Raw genomic sequence first — 17,591 nt, 5'->3', positions numbered from 1 at the left:
AACAATTTAAGCAAACTTTTATTGAAGCATTAAGTTGTGGTACAGATATTTGTAAATGATCAAAGTCTAACACCACAGAAATTATGAACACCATACTCCCCCCCATCCTGATCACCCCAGATAGTTCAATAATCCATTCAACAGCTTTCATTTTTATAGCCAAGGCTTATGCTTCTATTTATAAAATGTGTATTTCAGTATTACTTGGAAAGGAAACTTGAAGGACCTCAAGCCAGATGTCAGATCAGTTGGGACAACATCTAAGAACAAAAACCACTGAAATATTGGTCCTCTGTATTAACACCAAGAAGCATTAGTGCCATTTACAGCATGTACTTGATGACATTGGTAAAGAACATCAACAATACATTTAAAATGAAAACAGAGTGTTCCAACCACTTGATTTCTAACCAAGCAGACTTCAGTTTAGAAGCACTAAAAAGCTGCTTCATTTATAAATACGGAAGGAACAAAAAACAAAACATTGCATCAAACCAGAAAGTCAAAACATTGCAAGGACAAGAGGAAAGAAAAACCCAGGTTCTTAATTAATGTGCTGGTCTCACAGCTGTTAAGATCCTACTATTTGCAAACACAGCTGAAAGTCTCCCAGCTTTTTAAAAGTCTGCAGTTTAGTCGATACCCATTAATGTGACTTTGAATTACACACTTATTCATGTTCTATGAATAGCGTTCTACTTCACTTCTGTCTGCCCAGGTGTGCCAGACAGCTCTTGTTCTATGCCTTCACTGAATGCCCTCCAGTCACAGTAAGAGGAACCACCATAGAAATTAGGAGGAAAAAACAGATGAGGTCACAACACTCAAATACAACATAAGTCACGTGCACAACAAGGTCACAGGACTGTCACAAGATAGAGGCATTAGCTTCGCTTTTGGAACAACAAAATGAAGTGACACTGAACCAGTGTAGAAGCACTCTTTACAGTCAGAAGTGGTAGCTCAAACGTTTTACTGAGAATAACCCAAACCAATCAACACGCCAGCCTGGCAAATCCCACTCCTTTGTTAGGTCTACCTGCCAGTGCTCAGGAGCACCGGCTTTTTAGTCATAACTGGTGATTAGGAAAGAAGATGTCTGGTGCCAACATGAACTTGCACTTTGCAAAGCTGTCACACAACTATGCCAAAGCACTTGGATCCTGACTTAGCTCTCCCCCATCAAGTCTGACCTTTTCCAAACTCTGTCATTGTGTAGCAATGTGACAGCTTAGGGATGTGGACAGATAAATACCAGCGTTAAGCTAAGACAAAGTTCAACCTGCATTAGTACCTGTACCCAAATGTTTAGAGGTGAAAGACCAGTGCATTAGCCCAGTGCTACAGTATAGCTGAACAGATTCCTATCAACTTATTTAGAGCGTGAGAAGTCAGTCTGATGAAAAAAAATAAGTCAACCACCACCTGTAGTAGCAAAACAATTTTTAACTGTTTTTAAGAACTTTCTCCAAACACAAAAGTGTTACTTAGGAATCAGTTTCATTAGAAATCGTACAAGTTTGTCAAAAATCATTTTAGACTGAAGTCACACCATAGATGAAAAATCAATGACAATTTAACAAAGAACTGTCCCGGTGAGTAGGTTGAGGCTGAAGCCTAGTGAGGACGAAAGCCTTGTCTGTGGGAAATTTTTGGCGATACCTGGAGAAAAACTACACCGTGTGTAATTCTACCCGAATCATTTTTACAAGTGTTGTTAAGTTCCATACAGTAAGATTTTTCTACATGCACTTCAATTTCACAGCAAGAGTGGCATAGAGTACCTAAACACAGAAGAGAGCATTCATGCAAGATATCTAACTCCTTGATATAATAATGCATACAATTCAAAATGGTTATACTATGATTACACCTAGGGCTTTCCACAGCTACGAGGTGGTGGGAGTGGAAAGCATGGCCCCCTGAATCATTAACTAGAAAGCAACCACCACCTTCTCTATGGGATCTCTTTTTGCGCTTTTTCTTCATTCTTAATCAACTGTGCTGTTGCTGGCGATTCTTCGTAAAACTGGTAAAAACAAAATTGTAATCACTGAACTGAGCAATCTGGTGATCAAGACGTTTAAACCCTTCGATCTTCTGAGCAGAAGAGAACACTGTGCGACATTTAGAGCTCTAGAAAACAAAATGGGAAGTTTACTTCTTTTACACTTCGCATTAAGAGACAGACTGGCACAATAGTATTCACAAGTTCTTGTGACATCTAACATGTTTTAAGCTCTTGTATGACAGCTGCTCAAAGTTTCAGCCCCAAGCAACCATACTTCTCCTTATGTAGGATACTGTTTGCTCATGAATCATTTGCTGACAGCATCACCACCAGCACTTTTACAACAGACAGCTGTAGCCAAAGTTGGAAAAATACAAGTTACGCCTATAGAGAACTCTGCATGAAGTCACCAGAGTACTAAATTTGAACCGCCTTATCTTAAAACAAACACAAGTTTTCTGGAGATCAAATTCAGTGCATGCCAAAGCAATACTGTTACTGTATTTCAACTTTCTAAGTAAACTACCATACAAAAGTAGAGGCAAACTAGAAAATACTAGTGCCCCAGTAAAAACATCTCCAGCATTGTGTTTGGTGGCTATATGCATTTCAGGAGCAAACAAAACTACTGCATGGGGACTCACCTGATTAACAAAGAGAGTTGTTACAAATTTTCCTGGCTTGAAAACCTCTACAACTTTTCTAATCAGGTCATCATAAGAAGTCTGACTTATGTTTGTTTCAAAACTAACGTACGAGAATTCTGGTTCTGGAGTGATGTGAATAGTCCAGTAAGTTCCCTGAAAAACAAAAGAAAAAGTTATTATCACAAAACAAGCAAAACTGAAAATTTATGTTAAGATAAGCAAGTGAGAAACTTACATCCGATTTCATCCCATTCATTGAATACCCACAAGGATTGAACATTGTAGCATCAATAACAGAACCTGGTATCAGGTCACGAATTCCACTCATCTGAAAGAGAAATTGAGATCACACATCTCCATAAGCTTGTTTAACTCAGAATGAAGATCAATTTAGAAGCAGGACACCAGAATTCTTCCAATAACAGATCGGTTTGACATTATGTAGCACTGCAGGTAAACTTGCTTTGTATCTTGTCACTTACCTAGTGAGCACTGAGCTGCAGACAAGTTACTGTACACTCTGACACTTAGAGAACCAAACTTCAGAGCAGCAAGAAGGTGCAACTCAGAATTACAGTGCATACAGTGCATCTGCTACTAAAGTGGAAAATGGAGCTTCTAGCCAACCAGTAAACAGCCTTCAGTCTGTGGATGCATTAATTCTGGAGTGTGAAAATACCTCCTTCTACTCCATGAATAAATCAGAATCCAAGGGATTCCCCTCACAGTACCTGAACTATGGAAAAATTTCTACAGCAAATATGGCAGTGAGAATGAAAACTTAAGAGCAGAAAAACAGATGAAGTTGGTATATTTTATCAGTGGTATTTGTTCACATCACAGGAACTACTCTTTGGAAAAAAAAAATATCAAGGAAAAGAGACAAAACCATCAGGTTATGCTTGGACCTTAATCTCTCCCCACTGCTATACTCAAAACCACCCAAAGAACTTTGTGATTTATCTGTAACTTTAATAGCTAGATATCTTTGCTATTCCTAATCTTCAGTTTAAGTCTTATTTCTTGTCACTTTCATTTTACTCCATCACATTTCTATGCCTATTTTTCCATCCTCCAGAGAAGGAAATTTCCAGCCACCCAACGTACTGTAAATTGCTTTTTCCCATTGATTAAAGCGAGGGCCATTTGACCACCACACCAAAGTTCCAAAGCATTAACATGATTTTTTTTAAAGACCTTTCCCAACGAAGATCATAAATACAAGTAAAGCACTGCCTAAATTCCACCACCCAAAAACTATTTAGTTTTCAAGCAAACATACACGAGTGACATCATTTGCAGTAACACCATCTTTCATGTAGAACTGGTCCATAACTACTGGGTCAAGCTCACTCATCAGAATTTCCAGTGTCTGATCAGGCTGATTGGATATCCGACTCTCTGGGAAATCCAGGGTGTACAGGTACCTATGTATGATAGAAATCACTTATGTAATAAGTATTATCAGAACCAAGTACAGCTGTGAGCCCCAAAGAAATTCAAATTCTTGTAATACATACCAGCAATCAGAATTCATACGCCCCATGCAATAAGCTGCTCCATCTAGTCAAGACAAAAAGGCTCCAGTTAACATACCATAGTGGATAGCTTACATAATACTGGCCTCACTTCATATTTAAGGATAGTGCCTCTCACAACACACCAAGTCACTGATACAGCTAACCACCTGTATCAAATAAGTAGGCATTTAACTTCAGAAGCATTAAGCCAATAGGCAGAAAAACTGGCTCCTTTGGGTGGTCTGAGGACTCCAGTTTGGAGCCTACTTAGCAGGCAGTTCACATTATAGCATTAACTGTGCACATACAGATAAGCAAGACTTCTGTCTTTCTATTTGCTGAACACTCAGTACTACAGCTTCCATGAACTCTCAAGTCGCAGGCTTTAGATTTCATTTAATAAAATGCTCAAATCAAATCTTTAATGCAGTACAGTGACTCTTCCAAACAGCTTACATTTTTCTTCACTGTACTGGTTGTTACATTACTACTCTATCTCTGCAGTGAGGGCTTTTGGATTCTGTGAGAGCTGGATTTTGCAGACTTGTTTACTCTATTCCTGAATATCATCACAGTTAAGAGAAGGTGCTACGTGTCAAGCCAAGGAGATTTCAAGTTTGATTTGGTAAGTGAGTATCAGGAAATTCTTTACAGCTCTTCTATTTGTATGCTGTTTAAGCTTGTGCCAGCTGCAGAACTGCAACATCTGCTAAATGAATGGCCTCAAAAGTCTATGTATTATCATGCCACTTGTTGCTTCTCACTTCATATCAACGCCTCACACAAGCTGTGCAACCTCACTGTAATTTCATATGCTTACTTGGGAAAATTTCATTAAGAAACTCCACTTCTTCCTGGAAATTCCTATGTGGGTACTCCTGGTGGGAAGGCTTCATGAAATTCTTACGTGAATAAAAGAAGCTCTGAAAAAAATAAAAATACATTAGATGTCAAATATATCTGCCTACAACCTAAAAACCTAGAAGCAATTCAGAACATTTAGTATAAACTTTCACAGGACACAACTTCTCCACGTCAAAAATGCTGCTAGCCATATGTTTATTTCTAGCCTGATGAGTAAGCTACAGGAGAGAGCCTATTTTTGAATTGGTTTTCTACCAAAAAAAAAAAAAATCAATTATTTCAGCACTGGCTACACAGGCAAGAAAGTTCTTTACCTTTAAGTAACCTCAACTCTGCACAGTAGCATTTATAAGGCAGTGATCTTTAAAAGGCAAATAGAAGGCTAAACTCCATAGCAGAGCAAACAGTCATATAACCTCATCTAGGAAGCAAACAATTAAGAAATATTTGAAATAAGAAAAAAATACAAAACAATTTTGAAATATTAATAAAAGGCTTGCTGCCTATTTTAAAGGAGATGCATTTTCAGCACCTTACCTGAATTGAGTCAAACCCACTGTACTCCCTAGCAAGCTCCAACAGGGGAACCAGTGCTTGCAGTAAGAGGGTGGTACCACACGTCTTCAAAATGAAACGTCTCTTGGAGACAAACATGCTACTCTCACTGTAAAAGTGATGAGAAAAGTACATTAAACACTTAATACAAAGCAGGAGAGGGTTAGAGTCTTGGTTCCTACCCCAACCACATGCATTACTGCAAATAAGTCAGTAAACAAGATGTCAACATGCTTGGCAAATTGATCAAATCAATCAACTTCAGCAAACATATGAGAGCTGCTATGACTTCCTAAAACAATTACTTGCTCTACCTGCATAATATTACATGCTACTGCCCTGCAGGAAAAGAGCTACATGCATGATATGTCCTCAGTCTACTCAAGAATCACAGGTGCTGAGAAGTGGGTACACAACAGACAAGTGGTTTCTTAATCTAGCTGCAGAATGGAGTCAAACTTCAAAAATCTGACCTCAGCTGAAAGAAAACTATCAAGAAAGTCAGCCCAGAGAAAAACAAAATCCTTACAGAAATTAATACTACATCTGGCTGTATCTTCTAAAAAATCTGACTACTAGAAAGTGATAAATCAGCACCTGTCCACAGAAAGAGGAAATCACAGGTTATAACCACAGTATGCCTCATGTGGAAGATAATTTTTACACATACTGTTGACTTCTTTAAGCCAGATACAGAACTACAAGCCCACCAAATTGAAGATTAGCACTGATACTACATCCAAAACACTTAGAAGTATATAGCAAGTACTTTCTCATCAAATAAACAAAAAGGACAAATCCAGCTTAAATAGCTTTAACTAGCATAGGGTGCTGTTTAAGAATACAAAGTAAAGGTTATATTTTACCCAGGATATAGGAGTTTTTTCAGAATTCTATTTTTAAATACAGAGCTTGCAGATAACAACTTCAGCAGTTTTTGACTAGTTTGCTCTTAACCCAACCTTCCTTTCCAGACAGCCCTTCAGAGTACAAAAGCTTCAGATTTTGTAATCTGAAGTAAAGCAGAGAATGTAAATGTGTCTGACAAGTTCATATAGAAAAAAAGCATGAAAGTATTTTCAAGATGAAAACCATATGGCAAAAGACCAACTGCTGTGCAAAGCCAAAATCCCAAGACTTCAGGAAAGATGCATTTTTACATGTATCCTTTGTGGTAATGCATTATCTGTCTTTAAAGCCAATTTATTGCTAGTTTTTGTTGACCTAAAACTCACGCTTGCGTGCACTGTTTTGTTGAAGTGTTCCTAAAGATTGAATAATTTTTTAATCGGAGGACACTTATTTACCCCAGGACAAAAATTCAGATCAGGTACACAAATGAAAAGCAAGTCAAAACTAATCACACTAATTATCATAATAGCATTCCTGCTACTGAACAGAAGCATGATAGCACTATGATTAGAAGGCCTTTGCAAGTTGAAGCCAATAACGACAGGATCTTAACACAAGATTGGATTATCAGCCAAACATCACTTCCCAACAGCTTTAACATTTTTACCCATTGAGCACTCTAAGAAGCAGCTATAACAGGCTTACCTGAGTACATAAGCTTCCTGCTTGTCAGTTTTTGTCACACTTATGATCAAACAATGCACATTCTCCAGAAGTTTGTCCCACTCAATCCTGTAACAAAATCATAGCAGAGTCAGAACAGGTCAAGCTGGATCTTTCTGAATCGCCAGATAAAAATTCCATAGAAAGGTCTGTAACTGTCCTAATCCCCTTTCATGCTCTCAGATCCAGCAAGTCTTCATGGAGGAACCACGAACCCAATAGAAGAGCTATTTAATTCTTAGATCTCAATGGCAAAATCTGAGTTTTCCACAGGAACCATCAGCATAATCTGCTGCATGAGTGCAGCTAACAAACAACAGTGCCAAGCCTCTAACAAGGCAGGTATAATGCTATAATGGGATGATAATAGCAGGGTAGCAAAGTCTTTGGCTAGAGCAAAGAAGAACAAGCCCAAATGCAGCAACCGTGGGTTCAGAAATAAAGGAAAAGAGCTGTTTACCTTTGGAAAGCCTCAGGTAGGCTGGGATCTCCAGTAAGATACCCTCCCCTCCACCACCAACCCTTAAATGAGATCCACAAGGGAGCAGATCCTGGCTCCACCCCTTGCAGTCAGGTGCACTGCATACACCTGAGCTCCCCTGGGTTGGCACTGCCTTCCACCAGGTGCTCAGTCTCTGTTTCAGACCATGACTTAGCATTTTTGCTACAGCAGGTTAAACATTACATCCTCCATGAAGGAAAAGGAGAAAATTCTATGTTACAAGTTTATGCTTTAAGTTGAATCTTCACATACTTTCAATTACAGGAGCCACTGGTAACCATCAGAGTAATACTACAGTACATTATCATTAAGAGGTTACATTTGTTCAACTTGGAATCAAGTTGATTACTTTAATGAAAACCAGCAGTACATCTTAATGGCCCGAATCCCTTTTTTTGATCCATCTGGATAGTAGAATTCCTTCTACTTCTAGAAGATGATGTAGAGTCAACAATTGCTAGATTTCACTATCATGGTGTATTTCAACTCTTGACTGCCATTATTTATTCTGGGAGAAATTCTACTAACAAGCTGAAAATTCAAAAGGCACAAATGAAGCAAAAGTACTTCCAAGCACTCATGAGAAGTTACAGACTTACAAAAAACAAAACAACAAAAAACCAACCCTCAACTATTCTGTCGCCTCAGTCTTTTGTCTATTAGTAGAATCCAATACAGCAGTAAAATTTGCTACCAAACAGATACAGCTTCACAAGGTTGCAAAACTACAGAATGGTCACAGCTTCCCATTCCTCCCTTCCCACAGCATATTACAACTGTAGGTTTGCGCTGGATCCTGCTCGGACCTGCTATGAGCTAAGGAATTTACTAACCCCAACATATAAGCAAGTTACCCATCAGGTTATGGAGCAGAAGCAACTATGAGAAGTAAGACCAAGACCTTTACCAGCTGGTATAGGGTAGAGAACTCTTCACAGCTGGAGGACTGAAAGAAACACTATTTTTTCCAATCACCACACAAGCTCCCAGGTGAGCTCAGCTGTCCCTATTAACTGTCAGCCTAATCCTCGGGGGGTCAGACCTTCTTCCCCTTTGGCACTGCAAAAGCTTGATGGCTGTACGTCAGGACAAAGCACTCACTGTTAGTTCTAGCAGCAGCGTTGTTCCAGCAGCTCCAAATCTTTCCCCTTAAGGGGGGAAAAAGAAAGTCAATTTGCTGAAGTGAAACTTCAATGCAAAGCTGAACTTTAGGTTCTCCTATCATCCAGCAGTAGTCCAGATGCTCTTTGCTTCCTAAGCACCCCAGTAAATAAATGCCTCTCATTTCTCCCTCACTTGAAGATGCCTCCTAAACTGAATTCTGCATCTTTGCTACTTAAGGATTTTTCCCCCAGTTAATAGTCTGAACTGCACTAAACCTTTGTAAGTCAACCAGAACATGCTTAGCTTACAGACCGTATCCTTCTTTTTGTAAGAGTGAAACTATGAGAAATGACTCTAAAAGAATCCTCTTCATCTTGAAATCCCTCATGACTAGATACACATCTGATGAACTTTATCAAATGCAATTTTTAATGATCCAGATATTCAAAGTGAATTTTTCCCTACCATTCCAGTTAGTGAACCTCGATGAAATTCTCTTCAGCAACAGGACAGCACAGACTGCTCAAATCTGCAGATCGAGTTGATCAGCTCATTTTGACTTCACTAATACATTAAACTCCATGCCTTACTATGGGCTGTGTATGAAAATGCAACCAGTCTCTTTTCATCTCTGAGCAACCAGGCAAGTGCTAAGAGTGAAACTGTTAGGTCAAACTTGTTTAATATTGTCCTGGACAAGCAGGCTATTTTGGTGAGGACTTCAGGATTTAGTCATCTTGAAGCTACAGCATATCTGCACACATTTGCCAGCTTTAGTATCTTTCCTGCAACATCTTACTATACTCTTCTTGTAAACTGAACTAGGTGATGCGTTAATTGCATTTGCTATTGCAGAATAACTCCAAATCATCCTAGCAGCGCTCCTGCTTATGTCCTATCTGTCCCTGATGAAACAACACTCAGAAGTCTAACACAGCATTTGTGAAAGCTGAGGCCTACATCTTTCACACTGCCTGATTCTGCAGTAATTCTACTCATACCATTCCACAGATAAGATTTTGTACTTGTCTGAGCATTTGTGGACCTGTATGTATCTCAGACACTGCCAAAGTATAAATGTCTGACTTCAGTGGCTCCTTAGCTGGTCAAAATCTCAGCATTATGCATGCAAATAAGAATTTTCTAAATATCACTGTACTGCAGCAATGGCCATTTCAGAAAAATAGCTCCCTTAAGTCTCGATCATATTAGTGGAGGAAGATGCAACAATGTTGAGGTCCAAGAGCACAGCAATAAGGGATTGATACAGCACCAATACAGAGCTGCACGTTAAATCCAAAGCAAACTGTGCAAAGAAGTCCCTACTGAAGTTAATTAGTACAATAGTTGGCATTTTGGTACTGCAGTGTAAACTGCAATGGCACAACACCTTATTTAAAATCTATTAAAGCTTTGCTCAACTCTTTGCTACTGCAACTACAGAAACCATGGCTAACCATGCACTAAGTGTCTGTGCGTTCAGCTTTTACAGAAATGGAGTTTTTTAGTTGTTCTGGTTAAGGTAGAATTGAGAAAGAAAAAGTCCACAAATTGAGAAATGTACAAGATGTCAACCTTGATCCAGAAACATACAGAAAATTAACAAAGGGTTGCAAGAGCCAGGATGAGACTTGGCCACATAATGAAGTTTTATGGAGATATTCACCTTATCTATATGCATGTTAAAACTAAGCACAGGAAGCAACCTCACTAACATGCTGGATTTGATCCCTAGATAATCTACTTGAACGCGACCTTTTTATTTGACATTTTTCATTGTTTTAAATAGTGCTGGAAAACATTTGGGATCTCTTTGTACCACACAGTCTAAGTTTATTAAAACAAACTCTTCCTTCAATCTGTCAAATTATTCAAGAGTTTCAGCTAAGAGACAACGTGTTCTCCATACACTTAGTGTGGAAGCAAAAATTAAGAGATGCCTTTCAATATGATCAGTGCACATATCACACTCAATGCCACTGTGTTTTGAGAAACAAAAAACCTTAAAGTTAATAACTGTGAAAGACTTGAACGTGACATCCTATTGCACAATTAACTAACATAACTGTGGAGCAAAACCTCCAACTGAAAAAGAGCCCAAGACTAATTTTCAATCAAATGCCATCATGGACTTCTGCTCCTCCAGATTCCCCTTTCAAGGGGAAATAAGGATCACATTACCATTTCCTATATTTCTCACCAGCAGCCATCAGGGCAGCTCCAGACACTTTGGAGCCGACCTCCCCATAAGGAAGCTAAGCATATTTATTAGAAGATGATACTTGAGTATCATTAGTATCCAAGTGATTTCTGTAGCAGACTTCCATCCACTGGAAGTCCAAAGTGATAAAATCATCTGAGACCAACAATTCATTGTTATGTAAAGTTAGCATTACCCATTCCAAAGTGATAAAATCCTGGTTCTTAATTATCAAACAGCAGACACCCACTGAAGGTCAGAATCTTCTCCAATAGGCAAGCAATGTGCATCTTAAATGGCTGCATGTGCCCAGAGAATACCAAATGAAATGAATAAATGTACTCAAGTGTAAGCAACTGTCTATGCTTAAATGATAGGAAAGCTGCTTGTTCTTTACTTGACTATCAGAACATATCAAAAAGAAAAAGAATACATTTTAGCAATCTACTCATACATCTGTGTTGTAGAGCTGAGCACCCCACCCCATCAGCAGACTGTTTCAAGCCAACCAGAAAGGGAGTAATAGTGACTTATGAGATCTAGAACTCTGTGAAGAACTTGTTCCTGTAAACAGCAGCCTCCACAAACATACAGCACTCATAGCCCTGTCAGCATCTTTCTCATGGAGCCTAGACAGCACTGGGTAAAAAGTGTTCTGCAGAAGGGCAGGAATTCTTTGGAAAAGGTCTACAAAAGTACAGACAGCTTCAGTCATATGTATATATGTATATACACATACATACACACACATTCTTGCATAGCTACTCATTAAAAACAAGACAACTGACAGGTGTGTAGCAATCAAAGTAATAACCAATTTTACCTTGTACTTGACTGTTAAGACCTTGTTTAAAACCAAGTACTGAGCTACAGACTGATACCTTTCATTCCCTCCAACTGTTACCTCCTAAATATTTACCTCATTAACACCCCACAGTTCAGCAGGCAGCATCCTGTCAGTACCCTGATCCAAACCATGGGTAAACATAATACCCAGACCGAGCCACCTATGCAGTTAGCAGAGATGCTGACTGAATACCAGTGTCAAAGCTGCAACATCACTTCAAATTACTCTGAAACAGGTAGAAGCAGTAAATGCCAACTTCTCAAATCACGAGCTTCTTAAAGCACCTCTTAGCAGTTCATGTGTTTCTTCCCTGCAGAATGACAGATGTGAATTATTTCTTATTAGAATTATAATTTAGCTTATAGATTGTTGTTGAATCTAGATTTCCTTGAATCCTGTATACTCAAGGCACTTCCAACATGATAATTTTACTTGCACATTATCTGCGGAGCACACAAAACCCACACACCTTCTACGTGCTTTTGAGAATAGATACACAAAAAATCCATACATTTCCCTTATCTTAAGCCTAAAACCTTTCCAAGGACATACACAAACTTGAGTGAAAGGCAAGCACCTGAATAGGAAGTCATACCCACATCACAAGCAATTACACCACACGCTTTTAGCTAGAAAATCCTGAGCCAACTAGTAAAGATAATAATTCCCAAAAGACTCTTAAGATATTCCAGCCATGGCACAAAAGAGGTCACATACTTTTTAAATGCTGTGTATTGCTACGGTCACCGTTCCCTTATTACTGTTGCTACAGCAACGGTATACAAGGAATGCTGACTCCATACTTCACCTCCAGAGATATTTGAGGGACATTCCTTTGCCTGTTACATCAACGGATAACACATACCTGACACCAAAGACGTTTCAGGAAGCATAAGCCCTGATAAGCACATTAGGGCTTCAGCAGAAGTCTTGCATGCGACTTTTAAGGCAAGTTTGAGTCTAACCTCCTCCAGAAGGAACACACTGTAAGACAGCAACTGTCTGCCATAAGCATCAAGCCTTCCTGCTCTCCCGGCCGAATAAACAGTCATAAGGAAAGTCATTTTAAGAACATACCAGTAGCCACAAGTTTAAAGAGGTTTATAAAGTGGCTTATGACAGGAAGTAACTAACCAAATCCTGAAGTTTCAGCAGTAAGGTAGGAAAATAGCAAATGGCCTTTCATTCAAGTCTCAGCATTCTGCAAGCAATATCACAGCAGCAGTGAGTATAAAAGGGCTTGCCTTGTTTTCTTTGTGTGAAGCTATTCTTTAACTAAGAGTTATAAGCAAACATTTTATCTGCCATTTTGAACTTGTCTGCAATAGAGGAAGACTGAATTCTTAGTTGAAGTTCTCCAGATTATCTTTTATGTCCACCTGAAACAAACTCAAAGAGCAGAGGCAGAACCTTGCCTCCCTGTACAACCCTGCCTCCCCTGCCGCTGCCCACATCAGGTGCCATAGGCTGTAGTGCTACACTTGTGCAGAGTCTCCCAGGAGTAAGAGCAAAGGAGGCTCGCAGCCCAGCCTTCCCGCACCTCTGTAGTTTGAAGGAACATGCAATAACACCACCACACTCCACAGGACCATGGGAGTTGACTCAGGCTACAGGGTGTAGTACAAAGCAAGTATTTACAGGACTTCTATCAGATGCTTGCCTTTGCTGTTGCTTAGCAGTTCTCATCTGGCATAGGCTGAGAATTTCACGGTATCGGTATCATCCCATATTGCTCATGACTGCACTGCTCTTTCTCCAGTTTCTTACCTTGTGTCCAAATATATACAAATTAAAGGTTCATAAATAAGTATCATCTCGATCTTTTGAATAATTGAGAGATGGACTCCTAAACACTAGAATCCTTAGCCTATGGCTTCAAACTTGAGTGCATTCAAGAGCACAGGAAGCCCAGAGGTTGGAAACGCTCAGCTGCATTCTCATCTGAAGGCATAAGCTGCTTTCTTTGCTGTGGGGACAGTGAAAATGCTACTCAGTCACCACAGAATTCCACTCACAGCACGGTCATCGTGTTTTCAGCAAAAGCTCATTTTTATACTTAAAGACTATTTTTAACAAACGTGCTTTACATAGCACAGTGAGAACATGCACCGAGTTAACGCAAGTGACTAAAGCCACAGAAACGTTAACTTCATTCCATTTCTCAGTACGAGCAGGGCAGGCATCTCCAGATGCTTGTCATTATTTCAAGTACAGGACCTTTTTGCAGATCTGATTAGCAGACAAAGAAGAAGCCCCCACACCTCAGCAAATAAAAGCCCATGTTAATTCATTTTCCTTCTAGTTTTCAGCTGGGACTCTTAACTGAAGGTATTAGAACAATAAATTTCACATCTGTACATATTATTCTCTAAACAACAGCCTTGCCCAAAGGAGAAAAAGATGCCATAACTTCTGCATTGACCAGTTCTTGAACCTTTTCCTTAGCAGCTGGCAATATCCAAAGACTTCACAATATCTGGTCCCCAGCAAGGGCACACAACATGGAAATTTTTGGCTTTGAATGCCAGCTTAGTCATTCAGTAGATGAATAGCTGGCATTTCGCTACTAAGCAGGTACAATACAAAAGGCAAGCTCAACTGGTTTGCAACCTGACTTTAATTTAGCTATTGTTCTACAGCTTCAGCTTTGATTCAAACTAGCTTATTCAATTGCCTTCATGGAATTAGCATAGCAGGGTACAATGCCTTTGGAATTTTCTCATTTGCATCTATCAACTGTAGTGAAAACAATTTAGGTCCAACATTCTTCAAGAAGATTGTTAATAAAACTTGGTTTCATGCTAGCAACATATTATCACTGATCATTATCCCTAAACACGGTTTAATAGCATATCTCAGATGTCACACCTTCCTACCAAAAAAGGCAGACAGCTTCAATCAGCGTTCTGTATTAAGACCCAATTAACACAGATGCCTTCAAAGCTCCCTCCCCATTCTGAAACTGTGTTAAAGGCCACATGTTCAATAGTTAGCAGTTTGTATCTAACCTATTAAAATTTTATGGCCATATCTAAACTCTGTGAAGGAGCTGCCCAAGTACTTGCCTTCCATTCCATTACGTTGTTTTAAGCAGCTTTAAAAACCGGGTTTATGCTGGTTTGTAGATAGAAGCTTCATATCATAAATGAAACAGAGCATGAAAGGGTCAATGAAGAAAGCATTTGCAGAACATCATGTATAAACTACAAGTTCCACAGGTTCCAATACCAGCACGCGAATGCAAAACCCAATTTTTGGAAGTTTCCATATTTAAAAGCAGTTAAATATAGCAGAAACCCTGGAGCACCTACATAACATTTAAGAGCATCTGTAAAACTTTCAGCTAGAATTTGCTCTTCCAGGGTTGTCTGGACACCAGCTGTACAAGTTCAAACTTCATATTTGCTATACCTCTTCAAGTAATAACAAGCATCTAATCACATCTCAGCATTTCCATACTAAGCACATGATTCAAAAAAAGGTCTAAACAGCTTTATATGTCAAAGTTCCATGAACAAAGTGCCCGGGAGCAGCAGGCCAGAGGCAAACATCTATACGACACTGATTCTGACATAGCAGAAACAAAGCTTCTGGTAGTTGTGAGCTACTGACAGACACACGCATGCACACAGGATGCCCATTATTTTAGGAGAGGCTGTTATCTGCTCACCAGCAATTCGGACCTTTAGCTAACTAATACATTTACAAAGGAAATCTGCTGAGAAACGCTGAAACAAAGGAAAAGACAAATAGCACAAGCTGAGTATGCACCTTTGACTGGAGATGCTGCCTTCATTACCATATCCCATGCATTCAACACATCACAACATCTCTTCCAAGCATCCCAAAGAAAGACCACTGGCTAACAGTAACACACACAAGTAGATCTGGATATACCACACACACCAGATTCTCTGGGTGCCATCCCATGACTTCAGTTTTTCTAGCCTTACAATGACCTTACAGAAGGGAGCCTTCACATTTGCCTCACGTGCCTCAGACAAAACAGCATTTTCAACTGTGTGAATCCATTACATCTGCGTGCAAACCATGTTCTCCCTGCAAACCTGCACACAGTCCTAGGCACATTCTAGGGCACGTAAGCAGATTTTGTTTTTATTTCAGGCTCGCTGCAACCACTTTCTGACACTTCCAGGGTGCCTGTGCCACACCATCATATTCAGCAACTCTACAGTTGGACCGTACTACAGGGACAGACATCCCAGTCTACCCAGTCATCTCCCCCTATGAAGTACTGTACCGGGGAGCTACATCACAACCATCCAACGGCCGCCTCGCCCGGTAGGGTTTCAACAAGGTGACCCGTGACCATCAGCCGCGGCATTAACGAGGGCCCGGTTTAGCCACACCGGGAGGAAAGCCGTTCCCTGCCCCCGAGGCCGACTTAGGAACACGTGTGCAGCCGAAGCCGTGCGGGCCCGGGCCTTTCTTCCTGCCTCGCTGGGTGGCAGTGAAAGAAGCGCACATTCTTCAGATACCCATTGGGTGACAGGCAGGGGCCCACCCCTGCGCGGCGCCCAGTTCTCATTGGCTTGAACTTGTCAATGGGGGAGAAAAAAAAAAAGAGAGAGAGAGAGAGGCAGCGCGCCTGGGAGCAGCGCCAAGAAACTCACGTGTAAGCCGCGGCTCCGGCCACACTTCTGCGGGAGGAGCCCCCCCCCACTCCCCCCGCCCGCCTCCCTCCGTGCCTACCGCGCCACGGGGCCGCCGGAGGGACCGGCCGCGAGGGACCCACCTCCCGCACGGGCAGCCGGAGCCCCGTCCCCGCGGGCGGCCCTTCCGCAGCCCCCTCCGCCCCGCGCTGTCAGACGGACGGGGAGCGCGAGGCCCGCCGCCCTCAGGGCGCGCGCGCGGCCGCCGCCACCAACGGCTCCCGCTCGCGGCGGCCCGGAACCAACCGCCGTCCGCCCGCGCACGGCCATTACCCGCGGCGCCGCCGCCGCCACCACGCCCGGGCCGCGTGCGCGCCGGCCGCTGCCCTCCCTCCCTGCCCTCCTCCCCTCCCCGCCCGTTCCCGTACCTGGGTATGGTGCGGAGGTCGCCGGACCCCTTGCTCTGGTGCGGCTCCTGCGGCGCGGGCTGCTGCCGGGCGAACCACACCTCCAGCAGCTTCTCGGTCCCTTCGAAGAAGTGTGCACCGTTCTCCTTCATGGTGAGACAACTCGGCAACCAACAACCACAGAAATTAACGGCGACCCCACCGCCGCCCCCCGGCTCCCGCTCCGTCCCGGGCGGGTTTCACCTTCTGGGGCTGTTGTGGCTTTTTTTTTTTTTGCTTTTTTTTTCAATATTAATTTAGGAGAAAAAATAAAAAAGGAAGAAAAAAAAATTTTTTTTTAAGCCACCCTGAATGCGCGGCGGCGAGCGCGGCGTGAGCGTATGTGAGAGGGTTACAGTCCGAGCGGGCGGGCGGGCGGTGCGGTTCCTTGTAGTCCGTGTTCCCCTGTTACAGAGAAGAGCGGTGAGCGAGCGCTAGCTAATGTCGCCGGCCATACTGTGTAAGCGAGGGGCTGCGCGCACTCCGCCGCCTTTATAGCTCGCCGGATCGCGGGGGCACGCCGCGAGGCTGAGCGCCTGCCATTGGTCGGCCGCCGCCCGGGCCCGCCCTCCCTCGCTTCTGATAGGGTGAAGGGAACGCCCGTCAAAGGCTATGCCGGCTCTCTGCCCTACCCGCTGCAGCCCGCCCGCTCAGCCTGGAGGAGCGGGAGCGCGGGGCTGGGGCTCGGGCTGAGGCGGCGGCCGGTA

The 17,591-nt window shown here is 41.9% G+C and overlaps 1 protein-coding gene across 1 annotated transcript; it reads right to left on the bottom strand.

Moving 5' to 3' along the window:
- AMD1 (adenosylmethionine decarboxylase 1) lies at positions 1-17,350 on the bottom strand. Its single transcript, XM_072332885.1, has 9 exons — positions 16,867-17,350; positions 7,155-7,241; positions 5,580-5,706; positions 4,999-5,101; positions 4,179-4,221; positions 3,941-4,085; positions 2,894-2,986; positions 2,656-2,811; positions 1-2,136 (listed from the first exon to the last, which is right to left on the bottom strand). Exons 1-9 carry the CDS (start codon positions 16,995-16,997, stop codon positions 1,996-1,998), a joined length of 1,026 nt encoding a protein of 341 aa, XP_072188986.1. The 5' UTR covers positions 16,998-17,350; the 3' UTR covers positions 1-1,995.
- Between the last annotated feature and the right edge of the window lie 241 nt (positions 17,351-17,591).

Source organism: Excalfactoria chinensis, chromosome 3 (genome assembly GCF_039878825.1).
Source record: "Excalfactoria chinensis isolate bCotChi1 chromosome 3, bCotChi1.hap2, whole genome shotgun sequence".
Classification (NCBI taxonomy): Eukaryota; Metazoa; Chordata; class Aves; order Galliformes; family Phasianidae; genus Excalfactoria; species Excalfactoria chinensis.
Note: the sequence above shows the minus strand (reverse complement) of the source record. Positions and strands in the feature narration are given on the sequence as shown.